The following is an 18,599-nucleotide window of genomic DNA, read 5'->3' on the forward strand; positions in this document are numbered from 1 at the left end:
ACGATAACAATCAATTAGAGGAGGACGAAGAGGAGGAGGCCCAAAAGGATATTGAGTTGTTCAATGAAGCTGGCCCTCTCCTTTGAGCCCAGCAGCACCTGCTCAGATGACTTTTGACATGGCTTGTGCATTAAATGGCTGCTCCATTGCAGTCAAAAGTCAGTGGAGGGTTCACGTTCATGTTCACGTTCACTCTACATAAACCGCATAAAGAGGTAAAGAGAGATGGGGGGCGCTCGCCCATCGCCCCTTGTCAACAAAAGGCCTGAAAAATTGTATATGGCCTGCATAAATGCTGACCACAAAATGATGCCACATTATATAACGTGTGAGTGCTGCAGTTGAGCGGTGCTCCCCCTAGAAACCCAAACCCAAACCTCTAAACTGGCGCCTAGGTCTGTGGCCACAGGATGAGCTGTGTGATGGTGTTGGGTATTCGGATGTTGGGTATTTGGGTGTTGGGTTGCTAGGATTGCTGGGTATTCCTAGTTCCCAGCTCCCAGTTGCTGTTGACAATTGAATTGAATTTTCCGCCCCTGACCACAGCCACGCCCACTGTGTCAGCGCCTACATAAAGCATATTTTCGCATCTGCATGCAGCAGGCTCGCTCTGTTCTGTTCTGTTCTCCTGACTTTCCACTTCCCAGGCCAACGAAAAACAAATCAAAAACCAAAGCAAACGCATTCTGCGCAGGGTTAGTGGGTGGATTGTACGGGGGTCCTGGGGATTAAGGGGCTACCATTCTGCTGCCCGGCTGCTGTCCTAATGTCCTCCTGGCCCCGGTGGCAACCATATGCCAGACCCATTTCCTGTGCAACTTTGGACCAAAAGTTGCAAAAATATTCGCACGTTTGGCCAAAAACAAAGCTCAACCACATATGTATGTGTGTGCGTGTGCCTTTTTGTGCCGGACTTTCGAGTTCAACTCGTTTCTCATATTTCTTGCCATAAATTTTTACCATTTTGGCATTAGTTTATGAACGGCCACACCCCCGCCACCCACCCACACACACACACATAATGTGTGTGCCAGGTCAAACTAAAGTTCTTTTTTCCCATCATGAAGAAACCTCGGGACAAAAACGAACCGAACAAGTAAATTTTATGGTAATTATAAACTTTATGGTTTCATTAAAAAATATTGAAGAGAGAACAGAGCAGAAAAAGTAAAATAAAACGAAAATGCCGAAAAAAATGCACAATACGAGTGGGAAAATGGGGAAATAAGGGCTGTGTTGGCGAAAGGGGGAGCGCATTGTTTTCCCGCCTTTTTGCCCACCCCAACCATCGAAGTTTCTTCACATTTTGTGCGGCTTTAAGTTGGTCTAATTAAGTAAAGTTTTCGGTGTAAGTTGAAATTAACTAAATATGCATTTCATTATAATTTTGGTTTACAAATTTTCGGTTTATGGCCGGGCGAAGCGTTGCTAGCCATCAGAAAAGCCAAGTGAGAAGAGATATGTATTACACAGTATATGCATGCGAATGTGTTTGCAAGTGCGGTTGGGTTTCACTTTAATTATTATAAAATTAATTGCACACTTTAGGGCTTCCCCCGAGTGCGTGAGTGCATCTGTGTGGTTGCTTTTGTAACTGGAGTGCAGAATTTAAATCTTCAATGCTGACGGAACATCTGAAATGATTGCCTACTTTCCGGCTCAGCAGTCAAGAAAAACAATTTTCATTTACTAAATGTTTTCATAAAGCGCAATTTAAATATTTTACCGCCATTGCGACTGCACAGAAATTGCATTAAGCCTGCCAGAATTCAGGACTGTTGCATCATTTAATTAGTGCAATTATTTAAAATCGATGGCGGCCGCAACAAAATCATTTGGCCGCAATAAAAACTGCGGTTAAGGTTTTTCAAAAAACTCAACAACTGGGTGAAAAGTGAGTTTAAAAGAAGGAGATATGTTTTAAAGACCGAAAAGTAATTTAATGTCTGAATCAAAAGGCAATATCTGAAATTCTCTTTTTGTAAAAAAATAAAATATGTGGAATTAAAACTTCTCTGAAAAGATTTTCATTAAAAAAACCCTTTCATCACTGAAGAATTAGTATATTTTTGCAGCTACGTGCTGAACATGAATAATTTTGAATTATTCCCTGTTCCTTTGCGAGTAAATATAACTATTTTCGATCATAACATTCAATATGAGTTATTTTTGAGCCTTTGAACATACATGTTCGTTACCAGAGGGATAAAATTGTGTAAAAAATGTTAAAGCAAACAACAGTTTAAAACCAGTGCTTCGGCCAGGGATTGGAGCTGGAATTGGTAGGCGTGGTGTGGGCGGGGGGCGGCAACGAAAAGTGGGCGGCAGTGAGTTGCTATTGAGTTGAAATGACAGCAGCCATTTCAAATTGAAAGCATTCAGGAGGGGATGAGGGCAACAGAAAAAAAAAAACGCGAGTAGCAAGTGAGCCTTGTTTAGACAGCGCCGCCATGGCAATTGCACATCAGGTGCGAGGGGGGTTGGGAAATCCACCCCCACCCCCTCCTTTCAGGTGAAAGGGAGGTGATGTGAAGCTGGTGTCGTAGGAGTCGTAATTAGAGCGTAAAAACCAGAGCGTACGAAAAACCAAACGCGCTCGGGCAGCTACTACTATTTTTTTACGGTCCTGCATTGTGAATATCTCTGTGTGAGTGTGTGTAAGCTTACGAGTGTGTGTGTGTGTGAGTGCTTTATGCGAAAAGAAAAATAGATAGCTAGAAAAAGAAGCAGCTGGAGGAGAAGTATGCCCACACATTCCATATATATGTGAGAATATATATATAAGGCAAAAAACTAGAAAAGCTAAAGCAAACGAAGCGAAGTGCTGCCAAAACCGCCCGTTCTCCCTAGCCACCCCCTTTGCCTCCCCCCGCTGACACATATATGATTATTTCCGAAAGGTGACAGCTATAAAAAACAACAACAACAACAAGCTAGCAGCGTAGGCGTCGCACAAAAGTAGAAGGCAAGACAACAACAAAAAGTGGCAGAAAAAAAGGACAACACTGTTGCTCTTTTCACAGAAAAGGGGCGGTTGGTGACCCGCCCACACGCAAACACTCACACACTCGCACACACAAAGGGAGCAACTAGAATGATGCGTTGGTGTGACACCTTTTTCTTCTTTCCTTACTGCCAACTGTATCATCTTTCTTTTGATTTCATTCAACCCTGGCAACCCTTTTTTTCGGTATTTTTCTAGCAAATTAATTAACAACAAATGGATCAACGCAGTAATGCTAAATACTAAATGCAAACTGCATTTATGGCCGCTCCTTAAGCTCATTTAATTAATATTCATCCAACAAGTTTGTTTTTTTGGGGGAAAATGAGGAAAAGCGGAAGCAATGGGACCCAGAGCACTCTTATGGCAATCTCGGACTTCCGCTCAATGGTTTTTGTTTTCTTTCTCTTTCTCTTACTCAGCAATTTCTATTTTTTTTTTCGTTGGCCAGCGAAGTAAACACAAACAGGCCGAAAGTGAGAGAGAGAGAGAGGGCGATAGTGAAACGGAGCAAAAACGCAGCAGTTCAAGGAAGTAATTATGGTTTATCCAAAGGGACAGATAGTGGAAGATGTATGAAGGAGCACGGCAAAGGCAGGCCTTCTCGCTCTGGTCATAACATCAAACTACAACTTTGCGGAGCAAATGAGAAAAAAAACGAAATTAAAAAAGGGCGCCAAGAAAAAATGGAGGTGGGCGGGGAAAACTTGCAGAAACTGGGGCACACAGAAAAAATCGAGTACAGATGATGATTACATTATGAGTTATTTAAAGTTATAATTTTCTTTGAATTTAAAAAAACAAACTTCTTGATATTTTACATTAAATGTTAGATATTCAAAATAACCTTCCAATTTTATATTACAAGATTTTACTAGTTAGATTATAATGAATACCTTAAAGATTTAGAACCTAACTAAAATATTCCACTCAAAAATTTACAATCATAGAAAATTAGAAAAATTTACCTTTGCACTTTAATTTATTTGTTCAATTACTTATATATTTTATTTTACTGTTGTTTTTAACATTAAAAAATCAAAAATCAAGATTAATATTATCCTTTAAAGTTATCTGCTGGATATTAATTACTGCACTAAGCAAACTTCTACGAGTCACTTCTTATAATAATTTCAAAACTTTCTTTTGCAGCATTTCCCATAACCGGAAGTTGTAATTTTCCGGCAAACACTGTAGCAGCTGAGGCAGCAAGAGCAGCAGAAAAATCAGAGGCAGGAGCTGGAAAACAGCAGCAGCGATGCCGGCGACAGAGACGAATGAATCAAGTTGTTGAGGATAGGACAGACAACATAATTGTCTTTCGGAGTCCTTCTAACTAACTAACAACCAACAAGAAAAACAAGGTTGCAGTGGCGGGGGGTTGGTGTAAGAGTGGCCAGAAAGAAAGGCAACTGAGAATGACATGATGAAAAATAAATAAACAAATAAAGTTTACTTTCTTTGGCGGTACAGAAACTCCATATCTCTTCCTCGATTTCCAGTTGCCTGGTTTATCCAGAGCATTTATCGTGGGCCAAGTGCAATTTCTTGTAGTTTCCAGCTCGAGTTCAATTCTGTTTGCTTTTGCTTTTGCGATTCGTTTTTCCATTTCTCCTCCTTTCGCTTTGTCTTGCGATTTGCGACGCGCAAAAATTTCCCTCACTTTGATTTGGTTTCCCCCAACCAGCGAAACACCCATCCCAACCCAACACCCCTTTCTCCTTGTTTTCTTTTTACAAAAGTTTTCGCTGGAGAGGAAAATAAATTGCAGTGCAAGGAATTTTACGCTGTTTGCCGCGAAATTGATGGGGAATTGATTTGAAAGCAAATACATAAATAGTTGCAAGTAGAAGCAGTTCTCCTCCGCCCTTTTCGTTTCGACAATGGCATAAATCTTTGGGGAATCGCCTGAGACTGAGAAATTGGTCGGGAATGCGGAAAATGCGGGCGGAAAATGCGATTGTTGTGTTCCGTCGCCTGTTGTGCTGCTGACTTCTGAGTTGACAGCGCGATATTGAGAAATTGCTGTCCTGCCGAGGATATATTTGTGGGAATTTGTTTTTCTAGTCGATTACATTAGTCAGTAAGTCAGGTATGGGAGTTGGGAAAGAGTTATGGAGCTGTCGATTTGATACGATTAAATATCAAATACCAAACTGTCTAATGTACCGCGTTTACTTAAGAATTTAATCTTTAATTATTTTTATAGCAGGCCAGTCCCATCAACCTCGATATGTTAACGTTTTTTGAAGTCTTAAAATTCCAAAAGAAAAATATCAGCGCTGGTTTATATTTTTTGTATTATTGACTTTCTCTTAAAACAACCTTTCTCGACATTGCAAATAAATTCCAGGGCAAGATATAAGGACTATTCCTTTTCGTTGTCAATATAAGTGGAATCCTAAAATACTTGTAACCGCTTTTTAACGACGACATGTTTTGCCTGCCCTTAGAAAATGCAAACACAAAATGCATAGCTGCAGTGATGTGAAGTTAATCCCCATTCGAGATGGGCTTCCTAATTTAATTCGCCCTTCATCTGCTATTCAATTCCGTGCTGCATTCAGTACAGTGCGATTCATAATAGTTCAAATCCTATTTGCTATTTGCACAAAACGATATGATCGATGATGCATTCGTAAGCGATGCCAATTGATGGGTTATTTGTATGCATGCCATTCAGCGGGGGCTCAGTCGGCCTTATGGCGACGAAACGCAGCTTTATCCCTTTTGACATGGCTGTGTGTGTGTGTGCCGACTGCTGTGTGTGCCATTCATTTTGCATTGCTGCCACTTGGCAAAATTGACTTAACTCTCGAGCAGCAACAATTTCCTGAGCCAACACAGAGTCGGCAGTCTGCAGCGAAATGCGAAATGCGAAATGCAACCGCAATCGCAAAGCCCGTGCTCCTTGGATTGCATCCTGGAATTCTCTCCAGGTGCTCGGTGTACCGAAAACCGCAACGAATACTTTTGCACGCTCGCCAGCCCACATTGAATGTGAAATGTATTTTGGTTTTGCGTTTTTGCGGCCTGTACATTACATATCCATATATATATAGGTATTCCTCACTTAATGCCAACATATTTACTTACCGACTCAATGGCCTTCTCCAGCCGGAAGATCTCCTCCTGGAGCAGGTGAAGCGTTCCAGTTTTTCCACGATGCCTGGCAAAGGCGGCGGCACAGGCGCTGTGAATGCTATTCACCCAGTTCTCCAACTCCACCTGAGGAAAAGCGGAAAAGAGGAGGTTAAAAATATGGAAAAAGAGGAAACATTGTAACAAATTGCAGACCAAATGCACCGCAAGCAATTTGACGTGGCTCCCCAGCGCCAAACGTCGAACTTGTCCCCCAAAGCGAAAGGCATCCAACATCCCACATTCATCCCACATTGCAGCCATCCTGCACCCAAAACCCATTTCATCCCCGCTCATCGCTGGCTATCAGTTATGCAAATTTAATGACAAATCACGTTGGGCCACGGAGAGAGTTGGCAACCCAACAGGACGAACAGGACGAGCAGGACGAAGGGGACGAGAACGTATGCCTTTGAGACATGTAACAGTTTAGGGCTGCCACAAGGATGCTGCTGCCACTGCAGCTGTTCAAGGCAATCTGCCAGTTGGCAGTCAGTCAACGCCACCTCAATCATGGCTCACACTTTAAGCCGCCCCCGGCCCTCCACCTCTCTCTTTCCACCAGTATATATCTCACTCTTTCTCGCTGTGAGAGACTTTTGCGGGTTGCGTCAGTCAGCGCCTTGCCAGCGTCCTCGTCCATGTCCATGTCCTCGTCCTCGTCCTGTATCTGCATCTGCATCTATGCACACTCACAGAAATATGATTTCGTTTTTTTTTTAATTTACCCTAGTTATGGCTTTGGTAGGAAACTATAGCGTTTCGCATCAAAATCATTGAGTCTAAATAGCCATAATCTTACAAATTTTAATTCAATTTTTTTAGTTATTTTAAAATAGTTCAATATTTTTTATCTCAACGAATATATATTTTTAAAAATTCATATCTCAAAGAAATTAATTTTAAACTTCCTATTTTCTGTTATTTTTCTATTAAAAATAATTTTAAAATTTCTATATTTATTTATATTGTTCTTTAAATCCCCTCAATATTTCAATCAAAGAATTTAATTTTATGAGGCATAAAATCTGTTTGCAATTATATTTAAATGGCTAACACTCATTAAGAAATTTAATTGCTTTATTATACGACAAAAAAATCCAATTGAATGTATTTTTAAAATTTACATTTGAAAGTTTTTTTTTAAATATTTTTTAGAGTGCATCTGCGTTTGTGGTTTCTTTATGGCATGCATTTCAGCCAGCCTGGCGATTATGAGAGAGCAGGGCGACTCGGACCCGCGAGCGCTGAACTCGCCTTCGCCCGCCTGCTCGCATATCCTTGCATATCCTTGTGCAAACAAATTTGCGCTGCCATCTTTCTATGCTCCGACTTCGGACGCGGCAAGGCCAGTCTTTCAAAGTCTTTCCTTGAAGGACTTCCCTTGGATATTGACTGCTCGAAATGAGAGCGAGCATATCCTGGGGCCATTTCTTTTTCCCTTTCCCTTTTTTCTTATCCAACCAACCCCATAAACCAACCCAAGACTGTAGTAAAGATACTCACCTGACAGGGCGCCTGGAAGAGATAGGCATCGCCGAACGCCGTGCTCAGACAGAAGATGTAGTCGCGTTTGGGATGCTCGGGTATCGGTTGCATAATTGCACCGTCCACGATAATCAAGTGCTTGGGCGCCGCCTCCACACTCCGGCCCTCCCGGGAATCGCACGGATAGAAGAGCAGCGTGGTGCCCTTCAGGCACACCCAGTAGCCCTTCCAGCCCCGCTTTCTTGCCAGCTCGATCTGGTGCTTCTTGCGTAGTAACCATTTCTTTACCGATAGGAAGCTGCAAGCAAACATTTCGGTTAGTGGGGGGTAAAACACTTGAGGAGCGGGGGTGTGTGTGTGGTTTGGGGCAGGGTACTTTCGTGGCACTCGTAATCCCTGGGAGAACTTCAACAGCTTCGCCATCAACCCATTAACCTTCGAAGCTAATCAAGATACTGCGAAGGGATGGGTCATGTCCTGCGTACATAAGTCTTCAAGCGGTTTATCATAACAGCGTGGTGATGGTAATAATAAGGGTCGATGTTTTGAATACCCTGGCATACTAATTTCTCTATATTTTTAAGATTTTTAGTGGGTGCATACCACTAAATGTAATATTCCGAAAATATATGGTTGACTGACATTTTTTAGGCCTAAAAATATTTAAAAATTTTAAAAATATATATTTCCTAAATTTAATATTTATAATATGAATTAATTTTTTATTTTTTTATAATAAATGAAAATGATATTTATGATATTTTATTCTATGATATTTAGCCCTTTGAAATTTTATCTTATTCAATTCATAACTCTATTTTGTATCATACGAATTAGGATCCCCATTAACAAACCCAAAAGACCATCATACGGACAGTCACGTTCGAAAAGACATTTTTATATTGACCTGGCTGCTAATACGAATCAAGATTAAATAAAAGTTATGGGCTTACCATAATCCCATAGCTGCAGTGCTTACCACACACGGGTTGCTCCTAACTTTGATACCCTCTATACGGACATAATAACGTTAATCCCCCGGCTACGGCTTTCTCCACCTCTGACCAACCCTTAATCACTGTGAAATTATGTTCCCCGAGGAGCCTCCCCGACTGGTGTTATTTATGATGACTTGTTGGACGTGAGAGAGCAGGTTTGGTCACCCACTCCATGTCCTTCTCTCTACATGGCTGCCAGATTACATCTACCGGAGGCATAAATTCCCAGATTCCCTGGAGGAGGAGGAGGAGGAAAGAGGACTCTGAGACTCCGATTCCAACTCAATTTGAACTTACCCGGCTTTGCGAACAGCTCCCGTGCAATTGAACGAGGATGCAGCGGTGCCAGTGGCCTTTGCTTTGTATGGTGACGCCATGACACTTTCCCCATCATCTTCATCCGAAACGGCGGTAGTTAGGCTCATTCGATCATCGTCCGAAATCTGCAAGAAGTAATCAACGAGGGGTTGAGAATCAAGCAACAAGAATGTGTATAGTCAATTTAATTAAGGTGGCGGCGCCTGGGCAACACGTACGAGGTTTCGGTTGCCGGCGATAAAATTCAATAAATCGAAGAGAAAATAATTGAAATAATTAAGTCATAATTAGCTGGCAGTAGCGAGGGATGGTAAGCCCCTCGGACGAGGCGAAGCCATTTGAGACCAATAATGGCCAGGTTGCTGCTGGTGGCTGCTGTGTTGTGCCGACAGCAACATTTGTTACGTATGTCGTCGATAAAGCAATTTGTCTTCTCTTCTCGCCTGCATTTTTAGCAAAGGATGGAGGAGGAGGCTCTGGGGTAGTTGGATGGGGGTGGGGGGGAAAGGAAAAAGGACCGACAGATAGAGATAGGGCAGGCCCAGACAACAATTGACAAAATGGCTGGGCGAATCACAGGGAGAGAAGGGAAATAAATGGCGAAAGGCAAACTGTTACTTGGCAATGTTATTTCATCAAAAGCCGGGTCGTCCGACTGACTCACTAACTGACTGACTGACTGACTGACTGAATGTTTGCCGTTGGCCCGCCTGGCCATCTACCAACTACCATCTCCCAGCTTCCTTCCGCTCGCCTTGCAGGCATTTTTGCCCTCTCCGCAGGAAGAGGAGCAGCACGAGGAGCTGGAGACTTTCGGTCCATGTGGGAATTCAAGCCAAGACCAAAGTCGATGGCTCTGCTCGGGCTACGTGTCCCGCGTGGCAATAAAAATTGGTTTGCCCATTCATTCGTTTCAATCGAGAAGGTGGACCACGCCCATCGCCCAACTGTCGCTCACTTGCTTTTCATGCCATTTTTATTTGAGTTCCCAAGGAAATCAATTTACAATGTGTTTATTCGTTTCGTCTCTCCTTCCTGCGATGGGTGAGTTCCAGGGTCCAGGACCTCCTCTTCAGTCCCTGGTTACTACGATACTCCAGCCTGTCAGTCAGACTCAGACTCACCCCACATCCACATTGCCAACGTTTTGGCAATTTTCAAACATTTTTGCTCATATGCATGTTTTACAAGTTATTTATTTGACTGCCTCCTCTTCTTTTTGTGCAGGGGTGGGGAAATAAAACGGGGAGGAGGTTTGATGTTTGCTCACGGGGGAAGTACCACCCGTGGCGCAGAGCCCTCGTCTTTTGGCAGCCGGGGTCATGTGTACTTAACCCACAACAGCGTCGAGTTTCGAGTTCGGAGCGACCAAGTTTAATCAAATTTTATATTAATCGAAGAGCAGTGCAAAGGCATGCAAATAACCAAAGGAACTCAACCTGAGACGTGGCTTGCTTAGCGACTGAGCGACTGAGCGACTGAGCGACCGAGGGGTTGTCGATTCGATGATGGCCAGGAAGCGGAGGACTCAGATCAAAGCGGTTACAAGCTGAGAGGACCTCAGTTTGGTTCGGGGATGGGACCTCAGTGCCCCCAATCGATATCTGTGCGTGTCACTTTAAGTGGCTCGAAAGAGTCGGTCGAAAATTTAAAAGGAAACTTCGAAAGCACTCCCGCACACCTTGCAGCACTCCGCCAAAACGAAATAGTTTCCGCTTGCTCAATGAAGTTTTCCATGAAATCATCAAGCCGAGCGGAAGCTGTCGAGTGGAACTGTTGCAGGAAGGGGGAGGGCAATTGAAAAGTGGGCGAAGCATTTAACATTTGAATTTAAGAACTGACCCAGTGTAAAATCTACCAGAACCAAGGCAACTTTCTACTAATCAAATTTTGTGATTTAAAGGGGTGCCTTTGAATAATAAAGACTCAACTGACCCTGCGAAAAATCTCTTAAAATCAAGGCACCTTTTCCCCTAATCAAATTTTGTGATTTACAGGGATCCGCATTTTACAACTACCCTTTTACGGCAGATTACTACGCATTTGGCATTCCTGCTGGTCATCCCAGGAGAGTTTGGCCCGAGTCCAAGGAGTTTGTCAAATGATTCATGAATTTTTAATTGGCCCAAAAGTGGCAGCAGGCGTAGTACATCTACCTGCCGACCTGTTTCTTGAATTTCATCAGGCGAACCAAGTCCCTGAAACTGACAATGGGATTTCCACCTCTGGACAGTCCGACCCTCCGTCCATCCATCCATCCATCCAACTATCCTCTTCTCCTTCCGAAACTCACACCGAATGGCTGGAAAACGTTCACATGGGTAAGCCTAAATGGGCAACCCAAAACACGAACACGAATGCGAACACGGCCAAACAACAATCACACAAAAGATTAAATGCCAGCCAGTCGGGGCTTTCCCTGGGTTTCTGGTTTCTGGTTCTCCTGGCTCTATGCCGGTCCCTCCATCACTTTACCCACCTGATTACTTTGGGGGCCTAATACGCCATATCTCAGCATCGGTGCAAAATCAAAATTCAATTTACGCACAGACGAACCCGCCCACTTAGGCGCACTGATGGGTTCCATATATATATCCCATATATAGTCTACCCCCCCCCCCCCCCCCATCTAAACTGAGCTGAGCCAGGTGCTTTCGTTACGATTTCTAATCAAGAATTGATTGTGATCCCTCGATGCGGCTGTCGTTCACGTTTCAGCCATAATTATCAATGACTTTTGAATGTCAAATGTGGACGAGATGAGCTCGGGGATGCCATGTCATTGGCACTGCCATTGTCACCTCTCCCTGTCTCCGCTCCCCATTCCCATTTTCAACATCTTCGACGTGGTGATGGCGAAAATCTTTTCATATGTCGCTGTCAAAAATTACAATATTTGATAGAGTGTTTATGCAGGGTGTTCGACCTCGCAGGAACCTATAAAGCCATACCAATATATATACATTTATTGACGAGGGATGCGGTGGGTTGGGTGGCAAGGTGGCAAGGTTAACCTGGTTTTCTGGGGGAAAAGTTATTCGGTGGCTGTGGCACGTTTCTGGCATTGCTGCGATTAAGTGAGGCATTAAAGAAGTTTTCGTTGCCGGCGCAAATGTTGTTAGCCAAACGGAATTGATTCAAAGGCGAAATCTGCAAGGGTGAGATAGATGAGGTTGGTTGGGCCAAAATCGAAAGATACAGAGGAGATCCATCAGCTTCGATTCGTTTCTTTTTTTTTCTCACAGTCTCACAGTCAAATTGCTGCATTGCAATGCGAAAATCAATTTGGAATTATCCCTCAGCTCATTTCATTTGGAGGTAGAGCAGGTTTCCACGGTGGTTGGTGGTTGGGTGGGTGGTAAACCTGCAATGTCATTCCGATTTGATTAAATATTCCAGCCAGCGCTGAGCTGAGCGCCCCACCTAATTGGCTGAAGGTGAAACTGTTTAGCATTGAATCAATCAAAATTAACAAGCGACTCGAGCAACCATTTGGGAACGCTGTGTAGTGCAGTGTAATCACACTGGGACACCAGGTGGGGCATTTAGGTATTCAGATCATGTGGACGGGTAACAAGCGTTAATTAGACCAAAGGAGGATGGCAAAACTGGCAGGTATGGCCACCTTTAATCCGTTGAATCCAATTCATGTTCTCTTTTAGCGCTGATCTGGCCATTAATTAATATGCATGCCCATTCAGTTGATAGGGCAACTGAAGCCCCCTCTAATCCGCAATCTCCAGCACCATTCAAGCTCACTCATTTGAATAAGTTTATTCTCTGTATTCTATGTATCTTTGTGTCGGTTCGAGCACTGCATGTAAAACCCTTGACCAATATATCTATTTGCCTGTTAAGTTAACCAAACGAAGCCAACAGAGGGATGCAAAGTAAACACACAGAGGACATGGTGCGTGTTTCCAATGAATTCTGAAGTTGTTACTCACATTTAGAAGCTATATATCAGTGCATGGCATTCTTTATCTACCTATTTTCAGATGCTCCATGCACTGGTTGCCATTTTCCCATTCCCATTTTCCGATTTTCCCGGCCACGCCCACTCTCTCACTCTCTTTCGCTTCAGCTTTTTCGGACAAATGGCCTTTTATCACTTTGAAGCCGTTTGATTCATGCGTATTGCAATCAATGCCATTCATTACCGAAAAACTAAATACAAGTACCAGTTTTTCCCACCCCCAGTTTCCCATTTACACCCTCCTATTTGTCCGTGTGCTAAGAGCTTTTCTCGAATGGTTGGGGGTTCGGTGCTCGGGGTTCCGAGGGGGGCTAATGCTCTAATTTATTGCTCCTTTGTGGAGCCAGAAAAGGAGCCCAGGAGCAGGTCGAGCGTGAAAAGGATGCTTTGGCTTTGATCAACGTTTTGTTAGGCAGCCCAAAATGAATTTGTACCAGACAGACAATACACTTAACTGAAGGAATTCGCGGTGGGGTGAGTGTGAGTACAACTGTGTGAGTTCGAGGGGAAATTGGTCTCTGTTCTCTCTGCCAAGGCGACATTTTCTCACGCGATATTCATTCATTTCCACGGGAGTAAAAGTTCAAAGCATGCCTGACAAATGTATCCAGGAGCACAAGCGATTGGGATAAGGTATTGCCAGGCTAGCAGATTACAAATAAAGCGTCCTAAATGAGCAACGGAATTTTTTACAATTTTATTTGGCCGCACACATTTTGCTATAAATTACATATCTTTGTTAATCTTACGATTTACCTACATAACCTAGGCAAAATTTATTCGGAAACATTCAAATTAAACTGAATTTTACATTTTAAAATAAATAAAAATTGTCTAATTTAATTCTATAATTCTCTATAGAAGAATAGTTTATTAAGGATTTTAAAAAAACCTTGTGACCCTGTTAAAAAACCCTTTTTCTTATTTTAAATTTAGAAACTACTCAAAATAATAAAAGCACAATTATATTTTAAAAGAGATATTTGACTAATTTATTAGAATTAAACGAATAAAATACTTTCCAACTATTCTATTAGACAGTCTCTATAATGTTTCAAGATATTCTAAGAATGATTATTTCAAGACAATATAAAAGTATATAGAGTTTAAAATGAAATCGCTGAGAAAATTGGACAGAAATAAATCTTTGAAACAGACCAAGGAACATTTTCTTGGACTGCAGTGCAAGCAGTTAAATAATTAAATACCAGTCTCAATTATGTTTAATTCTAGATAAGAACTCTTCTTTCTTATCAATAGTGAAGTAATATGTAATCCCTTAAAAATGTGAATAAAATAAAACCTTTTAACAGACCCCCTTAAGGATCTTCTCTTCCTACCTTGCGAAGGAACATTTCGTTGCACTGCTTGGCGGTGCTGCGCCAATGGCGATGGCGATAACGGGAGTTGCCCAGCTTGAGGGTGCCCTGGAGATCGGCGGCCTCCTCGACGACGCGCCGGATGCACTGGTAGCGCAGGCGGTTGCATCTGTGGATCGGCTGCATGGGCACCACCCCATGCTCCGGTTCCGATTCCGCCCCCGAACGCACCTCGCCCTCGTCGTCGTCCACCCAGGCACTCAGCACGCCCTCAACAAAGTTGTACAGCATTTGGATGTTGGCCTTCATGGGCGCCGACCCGGAGGGCACCTGGGCCTCCGTCTTGATGAGCTTCCTGTTCTGGCACACCTCCCGCAGGAGATTCTCGCCAAAGTGCACGGTTTTGTGGCGCCTTCGCCGCGAATTCAGCGAGGCTGCCGAGGCGGACTTCATCAGCTTGCCATTCGAGTGGTGCACATAGGCGGGCAGTGGTTGCACTAGTGTGGTTGTGGGCTCCAGCCAGCCGAGCACCGGAGCTTCTCCAAATCCTGCTCCTGCTCCTGCTCCTCTTGCTCCTCCTCCTCCTCCTGCAGAACTGGCCGAATCGCCGCGCTGCAAAGTATTTGGCTGGGAATTGCTGCGATAGTGATGATGCGGATGCGGAGGATGCGGCGGCGAGGGCAGTGGCTGCATCTCCAAATCCAGTTCAAGGGGCGCCGGCTCAATGTCATCCAGTGTGGTGGGCGGCTGGGCCAGCTGGGTGCGCAGCCGATTGAAGTCGGCGGCACAGCGAGGCAGTGAGTTGCACTTGGCGGCATTGAGGCATTTGCGATTCCGGCAGCTGAGTAGCGGGGCACACGACCGGCAGTCGTGGCAGATGACCAGCCGGCGTTCGCTAGCCACTCCCGTTCCCAAGATCCCACTACTGGCGGCAGGAGGTGGAGGCGGTGGTGGCGTGGCCGTGGTCGAGGGTGTCGTTGGCACATCCGAACCCATGGCTCCGACCAGATGAGTCGGCACCGCATGCAGTTGCACCTGAGCCAGCTGCTGATGCCTCGCCAGATTCACCGAGCTCACGGACGACGTGATGCACTGCCTCGCCTGGCACTCCTGGTAGCGGCAGTGCGGATCCGTGCAGATGGGCAGCAGTGGACAATCGGGATCGGTGCAGGGTCCTGGCGATGGCGAGCGTGGCGCCCGTTCGGCGCTCGAGGACTTGCGCTTGTGGCCACCGGATCCTCGCTGGGCGGACATGTCGGAGACGGTGGCCGATCTCTGGGTCTGGTGGCGCCGGGAGCGCTCCTTCCTGCTGCCACCACCACCACCGCTACTAGACTCCTTGGCCTTCGGCACATATTGATAGCGTTCCTTGTGCGGCTTGGCATACAGTCGTTCCAGGTGGGCGGTGTTCGAGGTGGCTGTACTAGCTGTCCCCACCACCTCGCTGGCCGAATGACGCAGTCTCCGCTCCCGCGAACGCTCCTCCCGCCGCTGGCACAAAGGAGTGTGCGACAGGGCACTGGGCACCGCATAGCCACTGGGAATGGTGACCCGTTCCAGCGGCTGGGTCACCTGCTTGCCCTGCGACTGCAGCTTGTGCAGCGGATAGGCTATCCAATCGGCAGTGAGCTGTGGCTGCTGCTGCTGCTGCGGCTCCTCCTCGCTGGCCGCTCCACTGTGGCCGAGGGAGTGCCTCTTGCGATGGCTGGTCTTTGACTGATTCTGGGCATCCTCCTGGGAATTGGAACGGGGCTGGGCATCGCCACCGCTGCCATTGCGGCGATGATGGGATCGTCGGGACTTGGCGGCTCCTCCACTGCTGCTGCTGCCCTGCATCTTGGTGAGCCACTCCACAATGTCGGTTTTTAGGAGGGAAAACTCACAGGGGCCGGAACTCTGACGGGAGAGGGGTTTCTTCAGCAGCTCCGACAGAGCCTTGGCATAGGCGGAGCCCACTGCCTTGTCGGTGGCATCCGAGGGCAGGCGTTCCCTTTCCTTTTTACGCGGCAGATGATCCAACAGCCAGTCGGGCAGCTCGTCCTTGAGCACCGTTATCTCCGAGGGACCCGAGGAGGTGCGCACCGGCGGCTGTTGGCTAGCGGGACTGGCGGCGCTCTTCTGCAGCTTCAGCCACTCCATGGTCTCCTCACGAACCTGCGATCCACCCTCTGCCGACCTGGCGGAGTGACGCTGCTGGGCCCGGCGATCAAACCATTCCAGTTGCTCCGGCGGCTGACGAAGCGCACTCTTTGACATGGTGGCCACCTCCTCGGCGCTCTTCTGCCTCCTCGGCGGAAGCTGAGGTCTCTGCTCGATGCGCACATGGGCATGACCACTACCAGTGGGTTCTGTGAGCCTCACCGAACCCTTCCGTCGGATGCACTTTTGCTCCATGGTCTCCTCATCGCGTGCCCTCACCCGCCGCGTGATCTCGAAGATGTCGCCGTTGATCTGGTGATAGAACTTCTCCACCTCAACGCCCCGATCGAATTCCTCCTTCGCCGTGGGCTTCGAGTGGGAACGCGAGGGTGGGCGTGGCGGGGGCGGCAGTTGGTTGCGCGACTCCTCATCTAGTTTCTTTTTCTTGTCATCACTCTCGTCGGAGGAGGCATTGAGCAGGGCACCCGAACCCGCGGCACCACCATCCACCACCCAGCTTATCGAGCGTTCGCCACTGGTGGGGGGTCCTTCTCCCTTCTGGAGCAACCTATCCAGGCTGCCGTGATGCGACTTGATGGCGGTGGCTCCCAGGCTTCCTCCTTGCGTCTCGGCCAGCGATTGGAGGCGACATTGGGCATTGCAGATGCAGACACCTGGTCGCTTTTTGCTGCCGAAGCGAAAGAGCTGGCTGGCCAACTGGGAGACATTCTCGCCGAGGCCCAAGCCCAAACCACCACCACCACCACCACCACTGGAAGCTCCTCCTCCTCCAGCGGCGGCTCCACCCGCATCCCTTCCCGAGGCCGTTGTTGCCGATGTCAGGCGATGTCCTCCCGGATGGGCCACCGGTGTGATGTCGACGATCACGCAACAGCAGTGCAGCGAGAAGGATTTCTTGGGATCGCCGTCGCTGCTGCAGTCCGCCCCGCCAGCACTTCCGTTTCCGCTTGCAGATCCTCCCGGAGCCCCGCCACCTCCGCCGCCTCCTCCTCCGCCGCCTCCTCCTCCTCCTCCTCCTCCGGCAGGATGATCTCCTGCTGGATGATCGGCACCACTAAGGGAGGGCGGTGCACCACCGATCGCACCACTATTGCCGCTGTGATCGCCGCGCTCGCTGTTGTTGGCTTGTTGGGCGGCCAGAATGAATCCGAATCACAGCGGCAGCAACGGGGGCGATGTCCTTTTCGACGTCCTTCGTGCACTTGACGATGAGATCCCCTCCTCAGTGGCCCATGCATCCGGCGTTAGTCCGCCATTTTACGGGTATAATCTCTGCACTTTGCACTTGGCACTCTACACTTTGGCCTCAACTATTTAGTGTGGTGATTATTATTATTCATTTGATTAATTAAACTAAAAGCTCATTTTGCGGCGCAGTCATTTATTACAGGGGTTGTTTTTCGGTTTTCGCTTTTCGTTTTTCGCTTTCGGTTGCTTTGGTAATTTATCTCACACGCGTCGCACACATTTATCTATAATTAATTATTTTTACTTGTTGCCAGCAAAAGCGAGTGGCAAAAAAGAAATCACTTGGTGTGCTAGTCAGTGTGTGTTGTGTGTGTGTACATATTTATTCGAGGATTTATTTAATTATATTTGCTTTGCTCTATAAATCACAAAGCAGTTGGCCTGGCTTTCCCCCAACTTTTTACTGTTTGTTCTGGTTTTTGCGAATGTTTTCCATTATTTTCCAGTGCCCGAATTTAAATTGTATTTTAGCTTAAAGTGTTGCGGTTTCAATTTATTGACTACAATAGAGGCAAATCTTTTATTTTCCCAACTAAAGGGCGTGTTGAATTTTAATGAAATAAAATCAAGTCAATTTGAAAATTAAATAGATTTTAATCTGGTTATTAATTTAGCTAAGCTCTGTTGCTCAAAAGTTTAAATGGAAAAATATTTCCACAAATACTAATTGGTGTGTGGGGGGCCAAAAAGGATTTACTAAATGTTTAAGTCTTCTTTATACTTTTTAATTCATTTGCTTTTCATTCGAGAGATGCCAGATATTTCGCAAGATTAGCAAGCCATTTTTAGAATTCCCCATACAAAAATAATCCCTGACAAATACCCAACATCATGTGAATGTCTAGGCGTGGGCGCTTTAATTAGCATATATAAGGGCTAGGAAAAACAATGTTGCATGCTACATGAGTACATGCGAGAACCCCTTTTTCCTCTAGGCCAAATTCTCT

At 45.8% G+C, this 18,599-nt stretch overlaps 1 protein-coding gene across 13 annotated transcripts in view; it reads right to left on the reverse strand.

The window, feature by feature from the left end:
* The window catches only part of sif (still life), an 88,080-nt gene that overhangs the window by 41,244 nt on the left and 28,237 nt on the right, over positions 1–18,599 (reverse strand). For 10 of the 13 annotated variants that reach the window (XM_044396021.2, XM_044396023.2, XM_044396022.2 and 7 more), the window contains 3 exons: positions 8,929–9,074; positions 7,652–7,931; positions 6,101–6,232 (listed from right to left, as the gene is read on the reverse strand). In XM_044396021.2, the coding sequence (XP_044251956.1) occupies positions 6,101–6,232; positions 7,652–7,931; positions 8,929–9,074 (558 nt within the window). Of the gene's footprint in view, positions 1–6,100; positions 6,233–7,651; positions 7,932–8,928; positions 9,075–14,265; positions 16,639–18,599 lie in introns of those variants that run through there. The other 3 variants (XM_017156851.3, XM_017156850.3, XM_044396019.2) reach the window with 1 other exon arrangement.

This window comes from Drosophila takahashii, chromosome 3L (assembly GCF_030179915.1).
Source record: "Drosophila takahashii strain IR98-3 E-12201 chromosome 3L, DtakHiC1v2, whole genome shotgun sequence".
NCBI classification, from domain to species: domain Eukaryota; kingdom Metazoa; phylum Arthropoda; class Insecta; order Diptera; family Drosophilidae; genus Drosophila; species Drosophila takahashii.